The sequence below is a fragment of the Macrobrachium nipponense genome, chromosome 6 (genome assembly GCF_015104395.2).
Source record: "Macrobrachium nipponense isolate FS-2020 chromosome 6, ASM1510439v2, whole genome shotgun sequence".
Taxonomy (NCBI): domain Eukaryota; kingdom Metazoa; phylum Arthropoda; class Malacostraca; order Decapoda; family Palaemonidae; genus Macrobrachium; species Macrobrachium nipponense.
In genome coordinates this window covers 33,510,390-33,538,116 of record NC_061108.1, presented here as the reverse complement: position 1 = coordinate 33,538,116, position 27,727 = coordinate 33,510,390, and the positions used below count along the sequence as shown (strand labels likewise).

General features: G+C 35.8%; 1 protein-coding gene across 1 annotated transcript in view; it reads right to left on the bottom strand.

Annotated features, from left to right (window-relative positions):
* The window catches only part of LOC135216422 (potassium voltage-gated channel subfamily KQT member 1-like), a 691,013-nt gene that overhangs the window by 197,019 nt on the left and 466,267 nt on the right, over positions 1-27,727 (bottom strand). Inside the window, exon 4 of the mRNA XM_064251767.1 lies at positions 24,593-24,675. Coding sequence (XP_064107837.1) covers positions 24,593-24,675 — 83 coding nt within the window. The remainder of the gene's footprint in view (positions 1-24,592; positions 24,676-27,727) is intronic.

The following is a 27,727-nucleotide window of genomic DNA, read 5'->3' as shown; positions in this document are numbered from 1 at the left end:
CATATAGTTGTTGCCACGACAAAGGCTGGGCGAGAAATGAGGGCAATGACCTCGAGTTGACTGTCCGACTGACAGTTCTACTCTGTACGTGTGGACGCTCATCCGTCGAACGGTCGTGAACTTGTTTATCGTCCGTTCTATTTGAGCCTTTTTAGCTTTCCTAGGGGGCCGTTGCAGTATCAAAGTTGTTGTTGTTATTATTATTATTATCATTATTATTCAGAAGATGACCCTATCCATATATAGCCCACCACAGGAGAGATTGACTGGAAATTCAAGCTTCCAAAGAATATTCTGCCATTCATTTGAAAGAAGTAATAGTAGAAGGTAATGGGAAATACAGAATGAAAAGATGGCTAATCAGGGAGAGAGAGAGAGAGAGAGAGAGAGAGAGAGAGAGAGAGAGAGAGAGAGAGAGAGAGAGAAAGTTTCATTAGTGACTTGTGTTTGTGATGGTTAATTTTTCAAAATCATTTCACATACAATTTACAATTGTTAACAAATGTCCCCCTACTCAAATCATTCTTCAATTGAATGTCTGCAGACGGGTTCGTTTGAAACAAGTATGCACACACAAATACAAACACACACACGCATACACACACACGTGAATTATTATACCATTCTACCATATTTCTTCGTAACGAGAGTAAATGTCACTTTCAAATTATCACAGGAAATATCAACGCTGTCAGCTCATACCGAAACAACGAAATCAAGCTGAAAACCAAGCGTTCATTAGGCAGAAATCTTATATTGACTTCCAGATCTCTGTTAAAGGTAAATATGACCGTGAATAGACTCTGCTTGGAGGAAAACTAGACGGTTAAGCGTACAATGACAATAACTTGGACTATTACCCAACAAGTCTGAAGCATGAAAAGTGTTACAGACGTAGCCTGTTCTCCCTTATTAGGAAATTATTGTCAGTAGTTTTTGAAGGTGAATGTGAATATAAAAGAGGTGTTGCTGAGCAGTACGGAAGACAGAGACAGAATAGTAATACAAGAAAGAAGAGGCTCGATTGCAAAACAGGCAGAAAAGTTTAAACACTTAGGATCTACTTTAAGCCAAAATGGAAGATGTGAGGCTGAAGTTGACAGTAGGATAAAAGCTGCATAGGGGAAGAGGACAAAGGTAGCTGGAGTAGTATGTGAAGTATGTGATAAGAAAATGCCAAGGAAGCTAAAAATCAAGATATATAGCACAGTGATAAGACAGTGCTAATCTATGGAGCAGAAACATGGGCTCTATGAAGAAAAGAGGAAGTAAAGCTTGAGAGAACAGAGATGGAAATGCTGAGTGGATTATGGGAATATTGCTGCTTGAAAGATTAGAAAATGATGAAATAAGACGAAGGGAAGGCTTAGTAAAGATTACAGAAGTGATAAGAGAGACACGATTGAATGTTATGGCAGTGGTGGATCTAAAAATCTTACAGATTCTATATATATATATATAATATATATATATATATATATATATATTATCTAATGCTATAATAGGAGATATATATTATATATATATAATATAGAATATATATATATATAAAATATATATATATATATTATCTATCATAATATATAGAATAGATATATTATAGCTATATATATATTATATATATATATATATATATATACAGGGTGTGTTCCGAAATTAATGACCCCCCCCCCCCTCTACCGAATAAACTAAAATACGTATGGACAAAAACAAAAGTAATTCAGAACAGGTATTTTTTTAAGTTTCCCTCTGAATATTTAATATTTTGTGTGGTCTTCATCTACCTGTACCACAGCCTGCATTCTTGAGGGGTATTAGTTCAGCAAATCGCAAAAAAGCTGAGACTCAAACTCCATTTCCCTGAGCACTTCAGTCACCTCTCTTCGCAGGCCATCGAGGCTTGGTATACCATCATAGTTCACTGTGCACGCTTCAACACGATTCTTTAAGATACTACCAATGCTTTCACACACATTAAGGTCAGGGGAGCTACCTGGAAATTCACTTGACGAGAAGAAATCGATACCACTGTTTCGAAGCAGCTACTGTGCCTGAAGAGCCTTGAAACATGGTGCCTTATCATGCAAAAATGTGACTTCTTCAACTGATAACACATTTTCAGGATCTTTGAGGAAAGGAAATAGTCACACAGTAAGCACAGTTTCTCTTAAGTATTCGCCAGTTTCTTTGATGATCCACATTAACCAATTTGGCTTCATGACTGTGTAAATGAAGAATTCATCTGATGCAGCAACATGGAGTAAGTCAGCTTCATCCCAATCTTTAAGAAATGAAGCACAGAACCATACACGGTCTTCTCTCTGTTGCTGAGTGATGTTGGACTTGCTGATAACATGAAATGGCTTGAAACCAGATTTTTTCAACTCACGATATACAGCATAATAACTTCTCTTCTTTCCCCTTTTTGTTTCTAGTTCAAGCGCCAATTTACGTAATCCTTTTAGCAAAGGATTCATCTCTTTTAATGTATTTAGCTATCCAGGAACGTGAAATGAAGATGTGCCAGCATCCCTGGACTCTCTGAAGGTTATAGCCTGGATTCAGTCAATCCATCTGATTTCCTCCAAGTCATTAGCCATGGCTGTTATCTAACTCCGTCACAAGAAATGTAAAATGAAAAATAGCTTAATAGAAAAATAAGTTAATGTACTTGGAGTTAGGCTATAGCAGAAAACTTCATAACTCTCCATTTGTTCTGTGGAGGGGGACCTCTAATTTCAAAACACCCGGTATATATATATATATATATATATATATATACTATATATATATATATATATATATATATATATACATATATATATATATATATATATATATATATATATATATATATATATATATATATATATATAATATATCCTAAGTGCCTCCCTCAAAAGGCTAACACATATAAAAGTTAGGCATATCTTAGTTTAATCAGACGATTGAGCTGATTAACAGCGCTCCTAGGGCTGGCCCGAAGGATTAGATATTTTTACATGGCTGAGAACTAATTGGTTACCTATTAACGGGACCAACCAGGTTTATTGTGTGATCCAAAACCACTTCATATTGAGAAATGAATTTCTAACCATACACACACGTACGCATGCGCGGTATGCTTTCCTAAGGGCGATCATATATATATATATATATATATATATATATATATATATATATATATATATATATATATATAAATATATATGAAAGGTTTTTAGATCAGCCATACATGTATAAACATAAAAAGGAAAAACTGTCACTTTTGCCTTTTTATGTTTAGTCACCTTTTAGCCATGCGTTGGGTAGGTTTGTTTCAAAGTATTTAAAAAAATCTATTTTTGTATTTATCATTTTATGTGGTAACGTTCTTTTTGTCAACAAAATTAAATGTGTCATTGCAGCCTCGAAAATGCAATATTATTATTACTAAACGCCGTCGGCCTAAATAAATGAAGTGAATTGCTCGTAAGCCTTTCCATCTGCCCGTACCCTCTCGTGTATTCTTGGTGGAATTTTCGAAGATGATTAAGGTGAACGATGGAAGAAACTTGGATTCATTAGAGCTAAGACAGGAGGAAGTGCGACCTGTAATTTGAAGATGACCTCAACCCGATGGAACACCTCAGGATGTGTAAAAAGGGACTGACAGTCAGGGAAAACTTCGGAGTAATATTTCTACATGAAAGGTCAGTTTTTAGCTGAATGGTGAAACATTTAAATATGTTGAAACAATTATTAGACGTCATAAGCATGAAATAAATAAGAAAAGTTACTGTTGCGATTCATCATTTCACTCTGGCTCTTGATATACAATCTTCACGTTTTACTTGTAATCGTATAAATAGCATATATATATATATATATATATATATATATATATATATAAATATATATATATATATATAAAACATATATAATATATATATATACTGTATATACATACACACACACACACACACACACACACACACACATATATATATATATTATAATATATATATATATATATATATAAATATTTATACAGGTATTATATATATTATAATTATAATATTATTATTATATAATATATTATAATATAATAAATATAAAATTTTATCTGTGAAATATCCATTTCACACCTAATATCACACTGAAGAATTAAATCAATAAAAATACAACATCAATTGCATGAAACGTTCCACGAGATATTGAGAACCACATTTAATTTTTTTCATGTAGTTATTCTATTTCGTAGAACCTTGCTACCAATGTCCCTCTTTTTCACTAATAATGGTAAACTATCATATACAATGACAATGTTAAGCTCAAGGCATATTGCAGACGAAAAACGGTATACAAAAAAAAACAAGTTATAATATAATTCACCAATAAAAAATAATGGACTGATTATATATTCAATTATCTACAGAGAATACGATTATTTAAACATTCATGTATGTTTTTGAACAGAGGTCGATGGGGAGGGAAACACTTATTGCATTGATCCAAGCAAGGATCAAGGAAAAGTATAGTGCCGAGGAGGGTTGTTGGGTGACTGGGGGTGGGAGGGGGGTGGGGGGGGATTAAATTGAGCTTATGTTCCCAGGAAGAGACAAGAGACCGCATCTTAAAGGATTTACGATTGGACGAGTCACGAAGAACGGATCCAAAAATAGTCGTCTGGAAATGAGAGAATAAGAAATCTTAAAAACATTTCACTTCTCTCCCAGAAAAAAAAGAATAGAGCAGTAATCTACTCCTCAGCACTCAACCAAAACAAGCAAAGAAACAAATAAAAAAGAAAGAAAACAAAAGACAGTCGGATTCCGGCAGTTGATCACCGATTTCTTGGAGCTGAAACTCTGGGGAACTATTTAGGGGGAAATTAAATTTAGTGTGATCAGGGGATGTTGAAAATCAATGAGTCTCCGGCGGAAGGCAGTGGAAAAAAAATACAGTCTCTCGGAAGGAGAAAGAACCATTTATTTAGAATAAAGATAGCAGTAAATGAATGAGAGGAAATAATAATAATAATAATAATAATAATCATCATCATCATCATCATCATCATCATCATCATCATCATCATAATAATGATAATAACAACAATACTAATTATAATAACAATAAGGAAGCATTCAGTGATTTCACTCTCATACTAAAGAAAAATATACCTAATTTAAATCGAACTACATTTTATTTCAAGATACAAACTTGGAGGTGAAAACCAGTTTGCCAAAAAAGAACTCAAAATCAATTAATCACTTTCAAGAAACACAAAACTTGATCCGGGTCTGTATAGATTAGAATATCCAATCAGCACTTTGTAGACTATATCTCTTCACAACAATCTCCTTAGCGCCATCAATATTGTTTAGTGACATTTTGCGAACGACAGGACAGACAAACAAGTTCCACCTTCTAGGACGTAGTTACAATAATCACACTTCGAATGATAATATACAAGTGATTATTATACCAAATATAATTAATATTATAGTCCAGCGTTAATTATGCGAATCGACTACAAAGTCCTGTAAAGGCAATTATCGAACACCTATAGCATAACTAATCACGAGCTCGACTACCTGAATAAGCCCAACTGAGGCAATCTCCGTCGCGACACTCGACCATCTCCCAAGACTATATATATAGGCTTCTCCTCATCCTCGCACGTGGAAGGGGACAGAGATCGAGTCTTACTCAAGAAGACACTGGATCGACGACGGGTCACGTGAGCTCGCATCACCCCCCTCACCCCCAACATCGAAAAAAATGATATGAATAATACAAGGAGGAGGGCAGGAGTCATGCCTCAAAAGTGAGGACAAGCGGCGTCCCAAGGGTAAAGTAGATGGGATAAGTGGAGACACGAAGGCACTGTTTACGGAGTACTGGAGTTGAGTTGAATATAGAATTTAGGCCAAAGGCCAAGCACTGGGACCTATGAGGTCATTCAGCACTGAAATGGAAATTGACAGTGAAAGGTTTTAAAGGTGTAACAGGAGGAAAACCTTGTAGTTGCACTATGAATCACGTGTTAGAAGAGGGTGGAAATTAAGATGAAGAAAGAGAATATGAAAGGAGGCACGTAAAAGGAACGAAAGTGGTCGCAGCTAAGGGCCGATGGCGCGCTACAAAGAATCTTAAGTAATGCCTACAGTGCACCGCATGAGATGCACTGACGGCACTACCCCCCCTAAGGGGTACAGAGTACCGGAGGCTACTGCGGATATGTGTGGTGGAAAATACTGAGGCTGCCGACAGAAGGTACTCATTTTTACGCTTCTCAGAGAGAAACTAAAAAGTAAGAACAACGAATGTTCTTCCCTGGCAGCAGAGAATCCGTTGCTCTATGTTTTTGTTCGGTTGAGTAATGAGCGATCTCCCACCAACTGATCTTTTATCATATTTCATCAAGTCGTGCTCGCACAATAAATGCCTATTGATTCACTTTTATTTCTAGGGAAACGTTCTAGTGTAGCAACGGGAACAAAACAGGGTTGCACAAGTCTAGAAAAAAAAAACGCATCGAAGACTATGCACGTTTTCAAATAACACATCAAATTTGTAGTAGGGCATCATAAAGATTCATATAAACATACAAAACCAGGAGCAATTATACATATAATTAAGCATACATTAAACTCTTATAATTTTTCAGATAAGGAAAATTTAACATCTTAAATATATACGTCATGATAGAATTCAGACAAAATTATTAGATATTCTTTATGATTTTTCATTGGCTTTGAAACAAAACTTAACAACCACATTCGTGACGAAATTCTAATGAGTGTTCTCTTACAATTTTCGCTGTATTTCAAGTAGAAATCGCCCCGGTGCTTTGGTTAAATCATTATTCTTGAACTATGAGATAAACAGAAGACTCAAATTCTTATAAAAATAAATTGGAAATATTATTGAACAAATCTGTCAGTGTATTATTAACTGTTTGGTATAGTAACTACATCTTCAGAGAGACAAATGAGCTCTCAGAGGAATCATATATATATATATATATATATATATATATATATATCTATATATATATGTATATATATATATATAATATATAATATATATAATATATATATATATATATATATATAAAATATACTTAAAATAAAAACTTTTCCATTCATAGCAAAGAAGAATTTAAGGGAAAACCAAGAAAGTGCTTGTGGTCACTTCCATAGCCTAAAAAGGCGGATATATGTGTGTTTGTGCGTGTGTGTGTACATACACTTATTCACCGCCATACCTCTGCCATTTTCAAAGGAACTAATCTAGTATCAGGAGGCACGAGAGAGAGAGAGAGAGAGAGAGAGAGAGAGAGAGAGAGAGAGAGGAGACTAACAGATACCGAAAACAGCGTTTGATCAAGAAAGCTATTTTCCCGGCTTCCGTTGTAAGCGAGAGACGGAAGGTGAAATTCCTGTCGCCCGCCTCACCCCTGACCTTTCGACCACCCCTCTAAACTGCTGCTGGTGGACGGATAGAAGGAAAAAGTGGGGGGGTGAAGTGAGAAGGGTGATGTGGGGGTTTGTAGTGCGGGGGGGGGGTGTTGAATGGGCGAGGAGAGTAAGCAGGGGAAAAGGGCTCTGGAGGGTGAAGGACGAACAAACGGGCTGAATGAGGAGGTGGAGGGGGAGGGGGCGGGAGGGGGAAGGGATTTAAGTGTGACGTCAATGGCATCGAGATGTGTTTACGATGCTTAGGGTCAACAACGTAAGTGACTTTACTATGAAATACCTCTTAGTTTGTCAGGGGCTGTTTATGTTCGCGTTTACTGCAGGATATTTTTGTTCTGCTGCTATTTGATTCGCATATGCTGTAATCAGGGGATTTCGATTTATAATAGTTGGGATTTAATTGTTGGGTTTAGCCCTGAAAAATGACTTAAATGAAATAAAAAATCTTAAGAATAATGTTTTACATGTCTGTAAAATACATTATCAATCGAGTATTATTTACTTGTATGAATATAATATTAGCGACTCTTAATAATAATAATAATAAATTTTATTTTCAGCTCAAGTCCATAAACATGGAATATACAAAGTACAGACAGTAACATACACAATCTAGACACATAAAATAACATAATAGAAAATGAATAATAGGCTATATCCATACAGTTGCTGAAGTAGTATAAAAGATAGTAATCATAATAATGGTAATAACAGTAATAATATTGAGAATAGTTAAAAAAAACATTGAGAGTTATGATAGTAAACAGATTGTATATATCTAAATCCCAACTAGAGACCTTAGGTGGTTACAGTAGTCAGGACCAGAGGGCTAAATACGAAAATTGAATGTAGAAAAACTCTAAATTGATCATATTTAAAGTAATAATGAAAAAGTAAAATACCAGTAATAACAGTAACCGTAGAAATATAATATGAAATAATGACAGATTCTGCAGATGGCACTTTGCAAAAACAGAGATTAAGTTATTTAGGAATGCACAAACGAATTTTACAATGAGATTTCAGTTTATTGAGCATCATTCAATGAAAGCAACATATACCGACTGACTGAATTTCTACTTCACAGTAACTGAAAGAGGTTTCGCTAAAGATGGTTGCTATCGATTTGGCTACAGGAAACACAAAGATAATTTTCATATAAAGAAATCCTTTAAACTAATTTGACCATGGGTTACAAAATTAAACAAGAAACATTAGTTATTATGTCCGACAGACAAACTGCTAAATTAATCCAACAAGAAATGTTAAAGGTTTTACACAAAACAATGATTTCTAACTTTGAAACTTTCTTTGAGATGAAATTGCAATAGCCACAATGCCCTCTCAACTTCTCAAATTCTTTGCTCTTTTTTGGATATGTTCGTCACTACAAAGCCTTGAGCTCCAACTTCAAAGAAATTTGAAGAAAACATGAAGTCCGGTAGCAGGAAACAAACCCGCGATAACATAATCAAGACGAGGTCACCTTGCCGACCTGACCCCGAGAAGGATAAAAGTCTATTCCCTCTCGTACATACGTATACCTGTTGTCTTCAGATATATATTTATTAGAGATGGAATAGACCCATCCTCATCATCGTAGTCAAGTGGGCAATTGTTTTCATTGCTAATTACTATGAAATTCAGGGCCTCTGTAACACTGTTTTTTGAATTTTGCTCCTTATCAAAGCATCGGATGTACCTGAAAGTTGACATATGTATATTTTACTACTACACACAAATTTTGTCAGCATTATCAATAACCTAAACCCGATAGTTTTAATTTTTATAGAGTAAAAATGATCTAGCCGACGCCATGGCCAGTGATTGCAAGCCAAGAGTCGAAAAACATTCATTACGTAAGCAAGGTAAACATCGTTTTACGAAATGTTGCCCCGCCCATCCACCAGACAGAAACCCATTCACCTTATTCCATCGGCTCTGAAACCCATAGTAGTCAAAAATGGCTAACAGGATTTGGAATTGTCCCCGTGGTTGCAAAACTGCATTTGTCTTACGACTTGCAACTTTATATAGTCAAGAGAAAGCCCGTGGCCATACTTACTATAGCCTGAATAGGTAATTATTCAGTTTCTAGTTTAAATCCAATGTTTATGGTCTGATTTGTATTTAGCGTAACGTGATTATAATACTTGTAATGTCATTCAGGATTTTAAACATTTCCATTAACTATTCACTATGCCATCAAGAGAGAGAGAGAGAAAGAGAGAGATTGTATGTAAACAGTCTTTATATAACTATTTTTGTTAAAATAAGATTTTTATCCAAAGTAAATACAAGCTTATATGTGCTAAAATCTCCAGCAGACCAACGGATCATCCGATATCATTTTTTTTCTTCTTCTTTAGTCTGTACGACCATGTTGGATATAAAGACTTTATGAATGGCGGAACGATACATAGATGTGGGTGGGGTATCTGTGCTAGCGTAGTAATACTACTGTAGCAGTAGTGCCGCAAAATTAGTAATAGCAGCAATTTACATGAATTAAACGTTTAGGCCAACTGCTGGGATCCCTGAGGATCATTTAGCACTTCTTACAACTACTCGACAAATGAGTTTTTATAGCCAGCAGTTAGATTTTCTAATACAACAATGTCCATGATAGCCTTCATTGTTATCCTGAATTATAACGAGGCCAAAGAGGGTGGAGCCTCATGAAGTCATAATTCTGACGATAATTGCTTGACATTGGATATAGCAGTTATCAAATCAAGCTTGTTTACTATGTCTTTGAATATTACCAACTATTCCCTACATCTTGTCAATCTGATTGTGACCTATAAAGTAGATTATAATTTCTTAGGACACTTATTTTGGGAGTTAGACTAATAATCGAAGTGTTTTTGTATCTATTAACATATTTTGTTGGTTTGTTCATTATGACAATTATCAGTGGAGAGGATTCAGATTTCATAAAGGTGTACTGCTTTGCTTGTATTTAAAGTTTTGTCATTGCTGCCAGAGGTATAGCCTTCGTTTCGTATAGCCAATCATCCATCGAGAAAGAGGGAAGAAATGCTGTCATAAGTTAAGTAACGAGTGCATTCGAAACCTTATCTCTGAGTAAGTTGGTCCGTCTTCAAAAAAAAGTCACTTTTACATTATAAGTACCAAATTTATTCAACCTACGTAATGCAGAATACAGTCAAAATTTATGTGTAGATATAATGTGTATTCTGAATAAGCGTGATATCTATGAAATGCATAGATAAAAAGTTATTGCCAAAAAACCGTGTTACAGAAGCCCTGAATCTCATAGTAGGTATCTTATGGTCCTTACAGTCTTACAAGGATAATGCAGCGCTCAACAATGCAATTCCATAGTAAGTAAGTTGAATTAATGCTGATAAAACTAAAATGTTCAAATGTTTGCTCATCACAAATGTTGACCATACTTTGAATTGCATGGGATAACTTCAATCCAAATATTAGCTGCGTATGTTTTTCGAATGAACATGTGCACAACTAACACCTGCTAGCTAATATAGGACTACAGGTCAACCTTAATTCAAAATTCCCGTATTCTATGGGCTACTGCTTGACTTCAAACGTCCAAAGCCGCAGACATGGTAGACGTATAAACCAAGATAATTAGAAGTGAAAACTTCCAAACCCAAGAAGGAAAGACGCGAAACTCATGATTATAATCAGCGTTATGATGACGGAAGTTCGTCACTCAAATAATTCGTGTGTGTTAAATGTTCAAAAGAGAACATTTTAAGAACCACCAAAAGTTCGACACCTGAAGAGGCGAAACCTAAGTGTCGAGGGTCTTGGTAAGATGAAACTTAAGCAAACAAACTTCACTTGGATGAGTTTAGCTTGAAGTACGGCAATCAACACTAAAGTTCGACATCTTAAAATGCAAATGAATACAGTATTTAGTATCTTTGAAACAATATTTTCTATTTTACCTGTTAGGGTTTTAATACAGCACTTTAACTACAAATTTCTGCTCACGGAAGGAGACTGGTAACAACATTCTCTAATTCGTAAAGCGTTTCGTTTTGTCTCGGGGCGTCTGCTTCAAACAGACACACAAATGACGCTAATGTGTAGCAAAATGTAAAACATACAATGAATATCACAGAGTAAAACAATTTTCAATTCCTGTCAAATCTGCAAGATCCAGTGTATAGTAAGAATTAAAATATCCAATGCATAAGCAAAAACTAAACTCAAATATCCCTATGATATATCAATAGTCGGGCACCAATTTCTTCTGATTTTCTTTGAACTTTTCAGGCTGGTCAAAGGAAGTCAAGATGCATTATTTTTTTTGGCTTCCTATCGTGAACATTATGCGAGTAATTAATCCACAGAGCGTATTGCAAAAAGTTAAAATATCCAATGTACATAAAAAAGTAAGCAGCAAGTATATAACAAAACGTGAATGCCCAATGTTTATAAAATACAAGGTAAACAGTCAAAGTATGGCAAACAACACAGTTTTCAAAAGTAAACCACCAATACTTAAAAATAAAAAATCCCTCACAAAGAGATAGTAAAAACCCGGATCTCACATTAGCGAAATTTTATAGAAATGTCAGACAATAAGCATGAGCAAATATCAACAAAAAGACAGACAGAGGGAGAGACCAGGAATGGGGAAAAAGATCGTATTTATTTCGTTAGTCTAGAGGGAGAGAGAGAAAGGTAAGGGTGCCCAATAAGCTCCATCAGAACAAAAATAAAAATGCCAATGGACCGCTCTGCTCTAGTGATGACAGGATCGTTTTATAACAAATGTCTTTCAATAAAACCGCGAAATACTTCGTTACATGAGCTCTGTGAAGTCAATCGTGCAGTGAAAGGTGTTCCAGCAACATGATGGGTTAAATGATGTAGTATGTGAGAGTACTTCTGCAACCTGCTCAGAGCTAATGACACACAACTTATAGGAAAACATTGTAACACGATACTGGATAAAATTAAAGGTTGTCATCATGGGATATTGGTTATAAGTAATTACGCCATTAATAGTATTTTATTAATGGATTAATGGGTAAACTTAGTTTCATCTCCTGTCTGCAGTTAACCCTAGTCTTACTCTCCTTACCGACGAGAGAGAGAGAGAAGAGAGGAGGAGAGGAGGAAGGAAGGAGAGAGAGAGAGAGAGAGAGAGAGAGAGAGAGAGAGCAAACCTCTAAAATGAAAAAAAAATTATTGGATGCATCACAGATGTACAGAACTATCACTTTTTGCGATTGCTTGTTTAGACTAACAAAATCATGATACTGCTAAAAAGGGAAACAAAGATTGAATAGAACTGTGTATAATATCTGAAAAAAAAAAAAAAAACAATAATACCAGTATATCTTCACAATCAAATATTGGAATTACTGTTATATGTACTCCGGTCTGGCGGTGTAGTATGTGGTCTTGAAACGGACCTGAAGGAACTGAAGAAGCAAAAGGTTAAGTGGCCAGATGTGAAATACGACAGAGGGTTGATACGTCCAACTCAAGATGGCGACAGCCGTAAAGTCATTAGTCTAGTTCCATCCGGAGGCCCCAGAGAAATGATTCCCCCAGGCCATAGCTGGTGCTGACAACATGCACATCACCCACTACAATGAATACCATGCACCGAAACATTTTCTATTTGATTTATATAGATTTTTAGCATTATGCCAAGCACTGGGGCAGCTAAGGCCATTCAGCGCTGAAACGGAAATTGAAAGTAAAAAGTCTGAAAGGTGTTGCAGGAGGAAAACCTCGCAGTTGCACTATGAAACAATTGTCCGGAGAGGGTGGACAGTAAGATGGAAAAAAGAGATTATGAATGGAGGTGCAGTAAAAGGAATGAAAGTAATTGCAGCTATGGGGCCGAAGGGACGCTGCAAAGAACCTTAAGTAATGCCTACATTGCACCGAAAAAGGTGCACTGACGACACTATCCCCCTACGGGGTGCACCGAAACATGAACGAGACCGGGAACCATGGTGAAAGAAATGGCTGACATGGAGAAATTTATTAGGAAAAATAATACAAGTTTGGCAAGTTTTTCGGCGCTTACACAAAATTTGTGGACGGATGGAATGACAAAATGACAATCATCATTATTAGGCTATACATAAATATACGATGACCTTATTTTACACTTCAGTTTTTATCATATACATACATACATCATAAGAGTGTATGTGCAACAAAGCATACCTCAATACATAAATTCTACCGATAAAGGTATCCCAGTTTCAGTATTAATCATAAAAACAATTTTGAACAAAAGCAGAGTTTCATTTATCCTAATCACAAGTGATCTTCAAAAACAGGATTGAAAACAAGCAGACTGGTAGATGCAATTTTATGGTTGTGTATATATGCTCAAAATTCCTCGTCATGTATATTCATTAGGCGAAATATTAAAGCCGAAGAACTTTTTCTCAGCATTTACTTAAAATCTTGAAGTGATGGCACTATTTTAGGAACAACAGATGGAATGACCCAGTTTTAAGCAAACACATAAGATGCCAACTGCAAGACAGTTCCTAACCTTTTGTCAGAAGACGAAAAAACTTTCAGACCTTGTTCATCAGTTCTACAGCGCAAGTGAAAACCTCCGAAACAATACCTGACAATCCCTAGCATGGATTGAAAAAAGTATAAGGTTGCTGTGAGGTTATCTAATGATTACCTCAAGGCATTACAAAACATTTTTTTGCTACAAGTGTTAATATTAGATTTAACACTACTTCAATTTCAAGTGCTCTTGTAGCGTCTGAAAGTCACTAAAGAATAGAATGAGCCCCTCTGGCGATTTTTTCCCTTTGCAGAATTTCCGGATGCCTTTCCACTAGTAAGAGCACCAAAAGGTTTGCCTCCTACTGGCACAAAGGCCAAAAACCCTATCCCCGGAAACAACTGTTTTTCATGCCTAAAGGATCTTTCTGTATGTATGTGGTCGAGTTTCTCATTTAAAACTTTAAATTTGAAGGGCAATTGCTGCTTTTCCATAGTTTGGGTTACAAAACATTAGCAGCTGGCCTTGCCTATTTCTAAAGCCGAAAACTGTTCTTGTCATTGAAAAGGAAACCTCTTTAGAACGTTATATAATACTACCTAAGTTTAATCACTCATCTAATGTACTTATTAACTTGCAATGATTTTAGTAGCCGAAGAGTTTAGTAGCCGAACTAGCAACTCTTCAGTTTTGCCAGCGATATTGGCACTGCTTAAAAAAAAAAAAAACAGGAAATGTACCGGTGCGACACCGCCCAGGAACATTGGTAACAACAGTCCCCAGCCTTTAATACATTCGAATCGGACAGTTCGTTAGAATTTGTATTTAATTTTAGCAAAGAACAAGACACTTCATATATATACACCAACAGTCTTAAAGGATTACTTATTACATTTCCAACATTTCTCCATGCAATTATACAAAACCATAACTCAAATTTCTGTTATTTCTCTCGAACAAGTAGTTAACACTGTAAAATATGGTTCTTGATTGATTTAATTCTCTCAAATACTTAAGTGTATATAAAAAATAAAAATACATCGCTCCACATATAGCATGCATTTGCATATACAAAATCAGATGATTATCAAAAGCTCCCAAAATTTAAACCGGAAGGAAAAAAAAAAGGAGAGATGTAAAAGAGCGAAAAATTGCCGTCATTTCATTTTCGTTATTTCCGGGAAGGGACGTAAGGGCCCCATTAAAGCCGAAGGCGCATCCAAAAGGGGACTGCACGGACGGCGGCGGACGCTTTTAGGTACAAGTGTTAAAGAACGATATCCCGGTAGAGTGCGTAAAACGTCCGCCTAACGTGCCATACCAGGCCGACCAGACAACCAGCCAACCAGCCAAGCATCTTGGCAAAATTCCTGCCGTAAATTAAATACGGGTTGCCACCCGGTTCTCTTCGCGGCCCAGATGCTGCAAATAAATGACACACGTAAGTCGGTGGAAACTGTTCGTCTACAGGGATGGCTGTCTGTGATCCTCGAACATTTCTCCTTTTTCTTTTGCACCTAAGTCTTCTTATTTCTTTTTACTTTATTTATTATTATTAGTTTGTTCTTCTGAGAGTTCCAACCGTCATGGGCTAATACATTCTTGAGAAAACGTATTAAGGTCCCGCCGGAGAGGGAATCATCCCTGTGGCGGGTTGTCCATAAAACCAAACAAAATGAACAAAGTGAACATGTGATTGTTTGTTTTTTCCTCCAAAATGACTGCTTCTAGCAAGTTGCAAGCTTATTAAAAAAAATCCATTGAGAATTTCTAAGACGCATTACATATTGCAGTCATCAACTGCTATTTCAAAATTTAAATTTGCTAATTTAAATTAGCTGAGCTTCCGACTTAGACCTGTGAACCAGTAAATCCTTGGAAATATATATCTATATATATATATATATATATATATATATATATATATATATATATATATATATATAGTATTGTAAGAAAATTTAATCAATTAATCGGCAAACTACCAGCTGCTCCGAATTGCGATGTCGAATTGACCAGACAACCCTCATTTATATGTCTAAAAGAACAGCTATATTTTATTTACCTGATTCCTTTAGGAGTTGCATATTTCTAGAAGCGGAGGAGTTTCTTAAGCACTAAACACCATCCAGTCTACAGGAGCGTCCCAATCCAACTGATGTTTGCTCTAGGTCAAACCCAGTCGTAAAGGTCAACGGTGTATCGTATGCAATTTGAACTTATTTCTTATTTACGAATAATACGAATTATAATGACTGATTAGACTATTTCCATTGATACAAATATTAATTTCATTTTTATTATGAATAGATATTTATTTAACAATAATTACTTTGCCTTATCTAATAACGGCTAATGACATTACTCAAAACGGGAGTTGAGAATCGCATAACTAATTTACCCTATGAAAACTTGAACGCATCATAACCTTAACCATTAGTTTGGAATTGCTATGCAAGCGAAGCTCATATATTTTATTTAACGTAACTGAACAAAATAATATATTTAAACGATATGATTATTTATTTTCTTACCAGCTTAACTAACGCATATTCATACGTCCTTAATCGCCCATTAATACTATTTAATAATTACGTATAGACTTGTACTAATCTAAATTAGACATTAAGTCCATTTATTCACTTAAAAAGGAATTACTTTTTAAATCATAATTATTATAACTTTACTTAACGTAAATATCAAATCCCTTTATTCAATCAAATATTTGAGACTAAATTCCTAACCGTGTATATGTCTGTGTGTGTGTATGTGTATATATATATATATATATATATATATCATATATATATATATATATATATATATACCTCATAGTAAATAACACTTTGAAAACTTGGCGGAAATCGGTTAATTTCCGAGGAAAGAGAACTTCCCCAAGTACACCCGGATAGTATTTTATTGTTTCTAATTTTTTTCTAAAGACAAATATGCCTTGATTCAGAATAATTCTGGATCATGTACAGACGGCCAACGAAGAATTGGCGTAGTTTCTTAATTCATTGTTCGTTATTGGAAATATTGCCATATGCGGTGCCAGATTATTTACTTAACATAAATAAAATATCCTTTCAAAGGTGCTATACTTGAAATAAATTACATTAGAATTGAGTAGACTTATTCAACGTATTAAAGATAATCATTTTGCAAAGTGAGGAAAATATATACCGATGGGTCCACGATTTCTAATTTTATTCTCAACTCTAGCTTCGTGACAGTATAACCAAAAGATTTTGAAGTTGGCTTTGCTGCCGCTCGAGTTCTTGACTCAACGTATTCGTACTGCACTGGGGTGTTGTCCATTTCGTCTCCTACAGCCGATAAATAATACATCAAGGCGTTAACATTCTTTGAAAACGATGTTTAATTAAACTATTTTGTCCTTTGATCAAATAAAATAATTTACATGACACATTTAGTGGGCCTTAATTGGACTTCTGATTTTCCCACAAGATTAGCCTAGGTCTTATTTTCAGCATTATACTCTCTCGGATACGTAATATTAATGAATATTTAAATCGACTATATATATATATATATATATATATATATATATATATATATATATATATATATATATATATTAATCTGCTTTATTTGATTATTCCCGTTTTTCTTCTTATCCTTTTCATAATTGCTTAACATAATTAACTCAGACCTAGCTATTCAAAGTCAAAAAGCAATCATAAAAAAATCAAACGTATATAATTCCGTCTTATTTTTTATCGAATTCCTTGCATATCATCTGTTTCATTTGGACACGTTGGAAAGCTGTGGGAGTCAAAACTGACGAGCGCTACTTTCACTAAACATTTCTAAGGTTGATCTATCTGTAGCTATTCATTTCTTCTAAATAGAAATTAATTGTCGGCACGGAGAATTTTTAAATTACCGTTATCACTTTGTGATGCTTTCGCACGATGGAGTTCGTAGCGAGAAGTCGGATCAAGTCGCCTGAGATGTAGATGAGAACGGAGGTGGAGTAATAGAAGGGTATGGAAGGATTAGGGCCGATGTTAATAAAGTATCTCCCCAATAAAATGTATTCTTCAGGTTTGAAGAAAAAAAATGCATGCATCGTTGAAAACTGTTTCCCTCCCTATCCGTGGTATTCACTGGCCACCGATAAAAACAAAACAAAAAGAGTAAGCCTAACTGAATCTCTCATCCATCAAAGATAAGTTTGCTTATTCATTAGACTTATTCATTAGACAACTATCAAAGATTTCGAGTGTAGATTTAAAAATCTCTTCCTCTCCATCTAAAGTATTCATCAGACACCAGTCATAAGCGTAGAGCTAGTTATGATTCCTGTTCAGCAATGTCGTAAGACGAGGCATTAGAATTCAAAGTTCACAAGTGAATGTTGTCTTGCTCTCTTGTGGTGCTCCGAGGTGTTCCACCTCTAAGCCCATAATCTAAAATTTTGCCGTTCTTTAAATAATTTTATTCATCTATGTATGATTCTCTCCGGTTTATTAAGCTTTCTTGATATCGCTCCAACAGGAACTTGCACCGAATGCAGTGCAATGATTCTCTCGCTCATCGAGGGATGTTTCTTAGACCGATAAACGACACATTGACATTAGATTCCCGTGCACATGAAATCAAAAGCAATAGAGTGAGGTCGCCTGGTTCACAATGTTACGATATCGTTTTTTTTTCTTTTTGTTTTTAAATTTGATTGCGTTTTATGAGATTCCAATGTTTTCTGTAAAATTTAACAAATGAAATAGTTCAACTACCTTCAACTTAATATCGAAATGATAATTATAAGGACTATGTTTATGTGATACTACTAGTGATAGGTGTCTCCTATCTATTGGTAATGTATCTATGGTTGTGATATGACGTTTTTATCACTTCGTTTCGTTCACGTCAATTTTGCTATATGGAAAATAGTTTACACAATAACATAACATAATGTTCTAAAGATATCAGTGACTGTTTTTAACGTCATTACACATGATTTCTTCCATCTTTGAAAAGAAAAATAGATAAATAAGGCATGAATCGTGCGTAAGGCAGGTGAACGAAAAATTATGAAACTCTGCCACGAGTTTTTTGGCCGACAGTACATAGCTACTTTTCAACCTGGGTAACCAACGACAGTCTGCTACTTCTTTCCGCTTTCAGTCAATCATTTCTTTCTTTTTCAACTATTTAATGATTTCAAATTGCCATTCCCTCAATTCTGACTCTTGGCGGCTTGTAATGAGGAAAAAAAAGGAAGGTCTGCCCTCTTATTCATTTCAATCCATTTCTTTCTTTCCCGTCTTCACTTCCATCTTTACTCCTCTCACATTGTCAGACAAGTAGCTTTATTCTGTCCCACATAAAAAAATGGGACATGCATTCAGTCGCCACTGTCAGTAACATATACATCAACGCAGTACGAATTTTATTTGCAAAAACACTCATTACCATGACGTCACTTTCTACCTTAGGAAGTCAACATTTGCCCTCTGGCGTAACATGGATGTCGTGTCTGAAACCGAACTCTGGGAATTTCAAGGAGCATTGATACATTCACATCTCCCTGGAGGCCGCCTCCCCCCACCCCCCCCTCCCCTCTCTCTCTCTCTCTCTCTCTCTCTCTCTCCTCATACACACACATACAATGGCAATGTTTACCCAAGAAGAGCATAGCAAAGCCCACTCAAAGGTCTTGCTTTCTCGCCAGCAGATTTTCACCGAGAGTCGGGGTCGCGCCTTTTCAGAATCTTCCACTTCCAATTTTGGGGAGGCGTCGTGTTGACTGTGTTTAATGAACGTTCCGCACAAGGATGCAAGTTCAAACATTAACAAAACCTACATGTAATAAAAATAGAACAAAATAAAAACTGCAATTAGTAAGCGTTTAAATATATAGTAGACCACGCAGAGGAATCCAGGCTACCGATGATAAGTGGAACCTACGTCAAGATTTCCAAAATAATTTCACTAATACTGTGCCAAAGGGTTGATAGTACTATTAAGTAACCATAAAAGAAGAGAAATATCAAATAAAATACGAAACTACAGCATTCTACACTTCCAGGAAGGACAAACAATCTCTCAACCTAACCAGAAACACGCTTTCCAAATCGAAGAAGCTCCATAGCTATCTACTCCTTCCGTTGACGTATACGGCGAAGAAGTCCCTCCACAGGTCACAACCGAACAGCCGTCAATTAAGGATGAACCATCATTCATCTGCTGGGAATCTCTCTATGCCATGGAGGTCATCACTGAGACAAATAATTTCGGATGATTTTTTTTTTTTCTTAAAAGTGACGCCATCCTCCAAAAATTCTTATTGAACAAGTGTAAAGGCAAAAATGTACATAACGATAAGATGGTCAAGGCAAAAGTTTATATTATTATTAAGGTCACAGTGCATATTGCACTCCGTCCTCAAAACCCCACGAATCTCCTGAGGAGAGATCGCGCAAAAAGTTACTACTGAAATGAAATCTCCAAAGATATCGACGGAACTTACTTTTATTTTACTTTGCCATAATAATAGCAGACGGTAAAAAAGTTCATGACCCAGATGTGTTATAGATCTCAAAAACGTCGCACATAAAGGAACGAAAGCAATCCCTTAAGTGGATTTTACTGAATCTTACTAAAAAGGTATTTTTCCTGGCATAAAGAGAACTGAGAAGTAAAAAGAGTGTGGAAGGTGGGAGGGTGTGGCGGAAAATGGCAACAATATATAAACGACTCTGGGATGGCCGTTCCTCAATCAAAGTCCTCTCGTTGTGTCTCATATTTCGATGTTCTCTCTACGAAATTGCCGTTGTTATTTACGTCAAATGACCCCGAAAAATGAAAGAATTTAGTTATGACAAAGGTAATAGCAACAACTACATCACAGAAAGGTTTAATGCGCAAGAATATTTCACCCATCACTATTATATGGCAAATGTCGTCTACAGTCAAAACCAAGAATTTATCACTGTCAGCTTTATAAGATTTTTCCACAATAGCATTGACTTCTCGATTTCTTCGTAATTTTGGTAACACTTACAATTTTAATCCTTGAGTTCAAACAGGATTTATATAAGAAAGTCTTAACTATTACGGTGTCTCCAACAAGCCTGTTTTCCCTTTTTTTGTAATATTGGTATAACTTTTCATTATAGAATTTACTCACATGTTTCTTTTCATGTTCTCTTTATATTCTCCAATCATTCTACTCTAGATCCCCTACCGCATCATCATCATCATCACCTCTCTCTCTCTCTCTCTCTCTCTCTCTCTCTCTCTCTCTCTCTCTCTCTCTATGTGTGGGTGTGTGAGACAAGAGGACCTCTAACCTCAACACGAAATAACGATCTCCCGTAGCCATGACAAATGGCCCGCACGACAACAGTGCTCTGCAACACGTTGACCAACACCTCGGGATCCATAGATTATAAAGGCCACGGAAGGGGAAGTGAACGGCGTGAAATTGCTGACTTCGAGATGTGAGAAATGACCTCTTTCAACACTGCCAACTGAAGAACCACAAGGTTCCTTCTGACGCCAAACCCTATGATCGTCCCACATGCGTTCAGAGTTTTGACAGCGTAACAATTTCTTGAACAGTCAAGTTTCTTCTAAATGGGATGTGGGAAATAAGGGTTGAGCCATTGTTTTCTGAGACAATTAAAATACAGACACTATATATATATATAAATAGTAATATATATATATATATATATATATATATATATATATATATATCATATATATATATATATATATTAGTTTTTCATTCTGAGCCTTCCAGCAGGTGGATCCACAGAAAGGACATCGCAACATTCGCTGTCAAATTCAAACTTTAAATGCTGCAGCTTGGGTGAACCCAAGGAGCAGTAAACTACCATAACATGAGCATCTTCATAAATGTACATAAAGGGCTTACTGATACAGCCAAATTTAATTACATACACTGCATCATTCACCATATCTATCATGCTCTACAGCGCTTCCTGGGTATTAGGGCCCTGCCTTGCAAATACCTTTTACACTACTTCTGTCCGAAACTTTCTAGATCTTCCTCAGCCTACTCATTTACATTTTGAGTGACACACTCTTGACACCCATCCATTATTTTCCGTTCCTTCCACCTGGCCAAACCATCTCAAAACACTGATCCCCCTTTTCACCTTCACTAACCTTTTTTTTCCCACTTTCAAGCATTTCTCACCTTTTCAGTTCTTCATATGCCACATTCTACAGAAACAGTTCCTGTTGACAGCTTCGCCCTTTTTTCTTTCAATATGCACATTCCACATTTTCTCATTCAAAATCCACACTTCACTTCAAAAAGGAGAGTGACCTCAACAGCTCTTACGGACATTCAAATCTTGACTGTAAACATTCCCATTCGCTCACCAATCTCGAGCAAACAACTTGCCACCTTTCTTGGTTTGTTTGTTTGTATGGTGTTTTGACGTTGTATGGAACCAGTGGTTATTCAGCAACGGGACCGACGGCTTTACGTGACTTCCGAACCACGTTGAGTGAACTTCTATAACCTTTCTTGGTCCACCTCAGATTTACAGGCAAACACCTATGTGAATCCATCGTTTCCACTTTCCAGCAGTAATACTTCAGTTATTACTTCAAATTCCTGGTATCCATTTACCATCCTAACCTTATTTACGCTCAAATTTATCTAAAATACAAATATTCTTAAGTTCTTAAACTAGTTTCTGAAATTTCTCCATGCAACCCCATTCCTCCTTCCTTTAATGACAATATCAATTCATCGCAAGACTTTGGACTTAAAAGCTGTACCAAAAAACAACTGAACTTCCTATGGCAACAGTGTCCAGGTTGTACCACTTATTACCACCTCAGTAAACATCGGCATTAAAATGACTGATCTCACGTATGGGCAGGAGTGTTAATATACTGTAGTACCGATCGCTTCATTGTGTTACACACATTTGTATATATATATATATAATATATAATATATATATATATATATATATATATATATATATGATATATATATATACACACACGATAGATAGATAGATAGATAGACAATAGCTTCATATAATAGGGCACTAAAATAACCCCTCAACATAGGACACTCGAAGTATTTACATGCATCACTTGCTGTTCGCATACATATTCATTAAAATTTCCAACTTTCAGCTCTAACATAATATTTAATACCGACTGTAATCTAGAGACCTTAAACATCGAAAATGAAGACAAAAGGGAAGGCTAATACTATTCAGTGACAGCTTTCCCGTTCGTACTGTGTAATGACGGTACCGTAGTAGCCCTTTCACGTGTGAGCGTAAAGAACGAATATCACAAAGCGTAACTGAATTAACTGTGGAGTGACGGCAATCTTTCTTTCCCTGTCATTTTTCTCACTTATTTCATTCTATACCACAGTTGCTTTGCTTCACTCAGCTCGGCGACTGACGTTGTTCTTTCTTAATCAGTCCAAAATCTCGCAAATAGTAAGACGACAGAAACAACTGTTACATTTACCTTAAAACTTTAATATTCTGAGCTAATGGGTAGTGATTTACTGTATAATATAATTTAGACTTTAATATTGTTAGCAAGTGGATAGTGATTTACTGTATAATATAATTAAGACTAATATTGTGAGCTAATGGGTAGTGATTTACCGTACAATATAATTTAGACTTTAATATTGAGCTAATGGGTTGTGGTTCACTGTATAATATAAAAACAATTAAGAAATAATCCAAATGAGCAAAAGCCGTAGATTCAGTTCGGTTAGCTCTCTTTAGTTAGCTAACTTCGTTAACTTTCAGGAAATGTGGAAACACTATTTGTATTGGCAAGTAACCATGACGCCTCATTTTCATATACTTTTCTATCACATGCATTTACGTCCACCCAACCCGCTCGCCTCCCCCCCCCCTTTTTTTTTTCAGAGACTAGCACAATTAGGGTACAGCCATCTCGAATCTCAGGAGATTTTAGGGTGCGGATGCTAGACATACGAACACTCCTACTTTTTTTTTTTAATCCCTGCAGACAAGTATCAGGCAACACAACCGCTTATAAACATATTCTTTTTATGTATATAGTATATAATATATATATATATATATATATATATATATATATATATATATATATATATACACACACACTTTGCGTGTAATATATATTACTATGTCTATGTAAGTGCAACAAGGCAACAATAGTGTTGAACTGTGAATAATTTCTTTTTGTCTTTCGTTCGTAGATGGCAAAAGACTGCCTACAATTTAACATTTCACCAACTTTGTCTAATTTATATGTGCATCTTCTTTCTCCATCAAGGATGCTTATCATATCATGTGGTCGTGATCAACAAATAAAACAAACAAAAATTCTCTAAACTCTCCTCTCCCCTCTCCTCTCTCTCTCTCTCTCTCTCTCTCGTCACTCTCTCTCTCTCTCTCTCTCCTCTCTCTTTCTCTATCTCCTCTCTCTCTCCTTCTCTCTCTCTCTCTTTCACAAACACACATTACATATATATATAATAGGTGTGTATGTAATGCGTTTCTATGTACGTATACACATAGGTTCTGTGTGAATTTGTGAAAACTGTGTGACTGGGAGTAGCGTAAGCATACCTTTTGTTTCTCTACAATGTCCTTACCTATACAACAGAAGGGTCTCTTAGCATACTTGATTCTTCCGCAGAAGCCCTGATACCTGGAACGGCAGCCCGACGACCACAACCTGAGACGAGAAAACAAAGAGTAATAATTTCTTTTCTGTTTATGCTACTGAAAATCTGTCTGATATGTCAATGAACATTCCTATCAATCAGACTTACTATATCTAGATTAACTCTCGTTCCGTCAAAGTCTGCACTTTCTGATCAAAATTCAAACCTGACATCACTCGTGTAAAGAGCCTCTACAAAGGTTATCTGAAAGTGGTTTCTGCAGGATGTCTTCTGTGCCAAAGTTTTATAAAAAAAAAAAAAAAAAAAAAAAAAAGAGGTCAACTAAACGGGGTTTCAATTCAAGAGTCGTTATCTCTGAAAAAAAGGTTGACACATCAGATATCATCTGAATGAGACTTCTGTACTGAAGAGGTATCTACGTATGCAAGAAGTCTAAGCAACAGAGGTCGTCTGAATGAACTTTATGTCAATGAAATTATCATAAAAGAGAGGTTATCTGTTCAATGGTCCAATGCAAAAGAGATCACCTACATGAAACCTCTATACACGAGAGCTCATCTATGCGAACGGTCTTTACAAGAGGTATATACAAATGAGTCATCTGAATAAAGTTTCCAACTTCTATACTAGAGTAGTTATCACTGCAAATGGGACTAAATGATCTGTCTCTGTAAGAGGTGTCATATGAATGAAGTTTCTAATAAACAAAGGAGGTCATTTGAAGACGCTTGTATGGGTCATTTCAAAAATGTTTCTACACATGAAGTTATGTGTAAAAGGTCTACACAAAATACGTCATCTGGGAAGGTTTCAAATCAAGATAGTCCCAAGATCAATGGTTTTAAACAGGAGCGGAAAATTGATGAAGCGTTGGTATTGAAGTTTAAGGGATACGAGTTATAGGGCAGTATCAGATGTTAAATGGTCCCACCATACGTAGTAGCAGAGATCACAATAGTGATGGTAACAAGTACTTTAAATTATACACAAAGTTGTATTCTTGATTTACCATCTTTTAGCTACTAGTCAAGTGATTGTTATACATTTCATTCACATGAGAGCATTATCACTACACTGAATTACGGTGTGCATACTTTCAAGGTATGCGCGTGTGCCCCAAGCACTTTATTTGACTCATCCTAAATGATCACCATCAGGACCGATGTCTTCATGCTATTGGAGATGTCGTTTATATCCTCATCTTCCTTACTTATAATGCGATCTTCTTCATGCTACTTACAAGTAATCATTATCACAACTCTACCTCAGAAGGACTAAGGACTTTATACCTACTGTAATCGGCTTGTTGCTTAGTAAGTAATCATCATCACAATTCTCAGGCTACGTCGGATGGATCATTATCGCAAACATTTCAAGCTACTTGGTATTCATAGAAAGCGGGTCCCTTTTCCCTCGTGATATCAAAAGTCTTCCTCCAGCGAACAGGCGTTAATATCACACACTATTACATATAATTCCATCACCAAACTTACTAGCACATCCATCGACAGCAAATTAATAACTCATTATCAATTCATTGCGAACTTTAGCTCCAATTTTGGAGGGGCAGAACATCAATTCAACTATGTGAAGTCTATGATAATGCTAGTCTCATCGCCCTGATTTACTATCAACATCGGCAGTTAACATTTGCTAGCGTTAAATGTTTTGTAGATAATCTCTAATTCTTTATCCTTAATGTTAATTTCATGGATCTTATAAAAAAACTGATAGGCGATGCAATATAACGACTAATTCCACATGGGTTTTATTTAGATAGGCTAGATGACTGTAAACAGTTTCGCTTTGGTGACACTAAGGTCACTTAAATAATAAAATGGATTTGTTAGAATGGAAAATGCAATATTCTCTCTCTCTCTCTCTCTCTCTCTCTCTCTCTCTCTCTCTCTCTCTCTCTCCTTTACGTTGCCTTTTTACTCTAACTACGGTGGGCAATAACTTCTGAATTTCAAATGAACGCATCTTCAGAAAGTCCTGGAAAATGTAACACAGATATATGAGACTACCTATACCTTATCGCACATTACTACAGGCGGAAAATAAGTGACGGGGCGCAGGTCCTGACCGGTTTCGACTTTATTTCCAAGCCATTGACGAAGGACTGATACATGGTATCACAAGTCACAGATATATATATTATATATATATATATATATATATATATATATATATATATATATATATATATATACTTCAGAGAGTACTGACGAGCATACACAACATAGGAGACTACAGATCTACCCACAGGCGGGTGTCAAGGTAGAAGTCGCCTTCAAACCTCATTTGACAAAAAAATCACAATATACTCTCCAGGTGTGGATCTGTAGTCTCCTATGGTCTGTACGATTATCAATTGAGAAATTATTGTGATATTTAGTCAAAGGAGTTTTGAAGGCCACTCCTACCTCAAAACGTTCGTATATGTTCGTCAATACTTCTCTGTAGTATATATCTCTGAGACTTCTAATACCATGTATCAGTCCTTCGTCAATGGCTTGAAAATAAGGTCGAAACCGGTATGGACCTTATTTTTCATCTGTGGTAATGTGTGATGAATGAACCACGTGCTCATAATCATCATTATATAGTATATATATGTATACATATTTATAAAGACGGATAGACAGATAAAGATACTGTTATGAAGAAAGACTAATAAAAAAATACGTAAGAATAGTGAACTTCCAACAGGATCAGTATCTTCATAAAATCATCCTTTAGTAAGCCACTTGAATCAGAACCTATAAAAATATATATTCAATCAAATGGCTACATTTCATTGGCCGAGATTAGGATATGACATGTGGCCGTATCTCATCCTGATTGGCTCTGGCAGGACAGGATCTCCTCAGAGCCTTGTAAGGATGCCCTCAGAAAGGCTGAGAAGTTGGAGTAAGTAACGACTCGACTATCGGGTAGTCATTCGTTGCTACAAATGAAAAGAATGAATGAAATACATTTATGTATTATATATCTTATATATATATATATATATATATATATATACAAATACAGTATATTCATATTATACACAAACATATAGTATATATATAATATATGTATCTCTCTCTCTCTTTATAA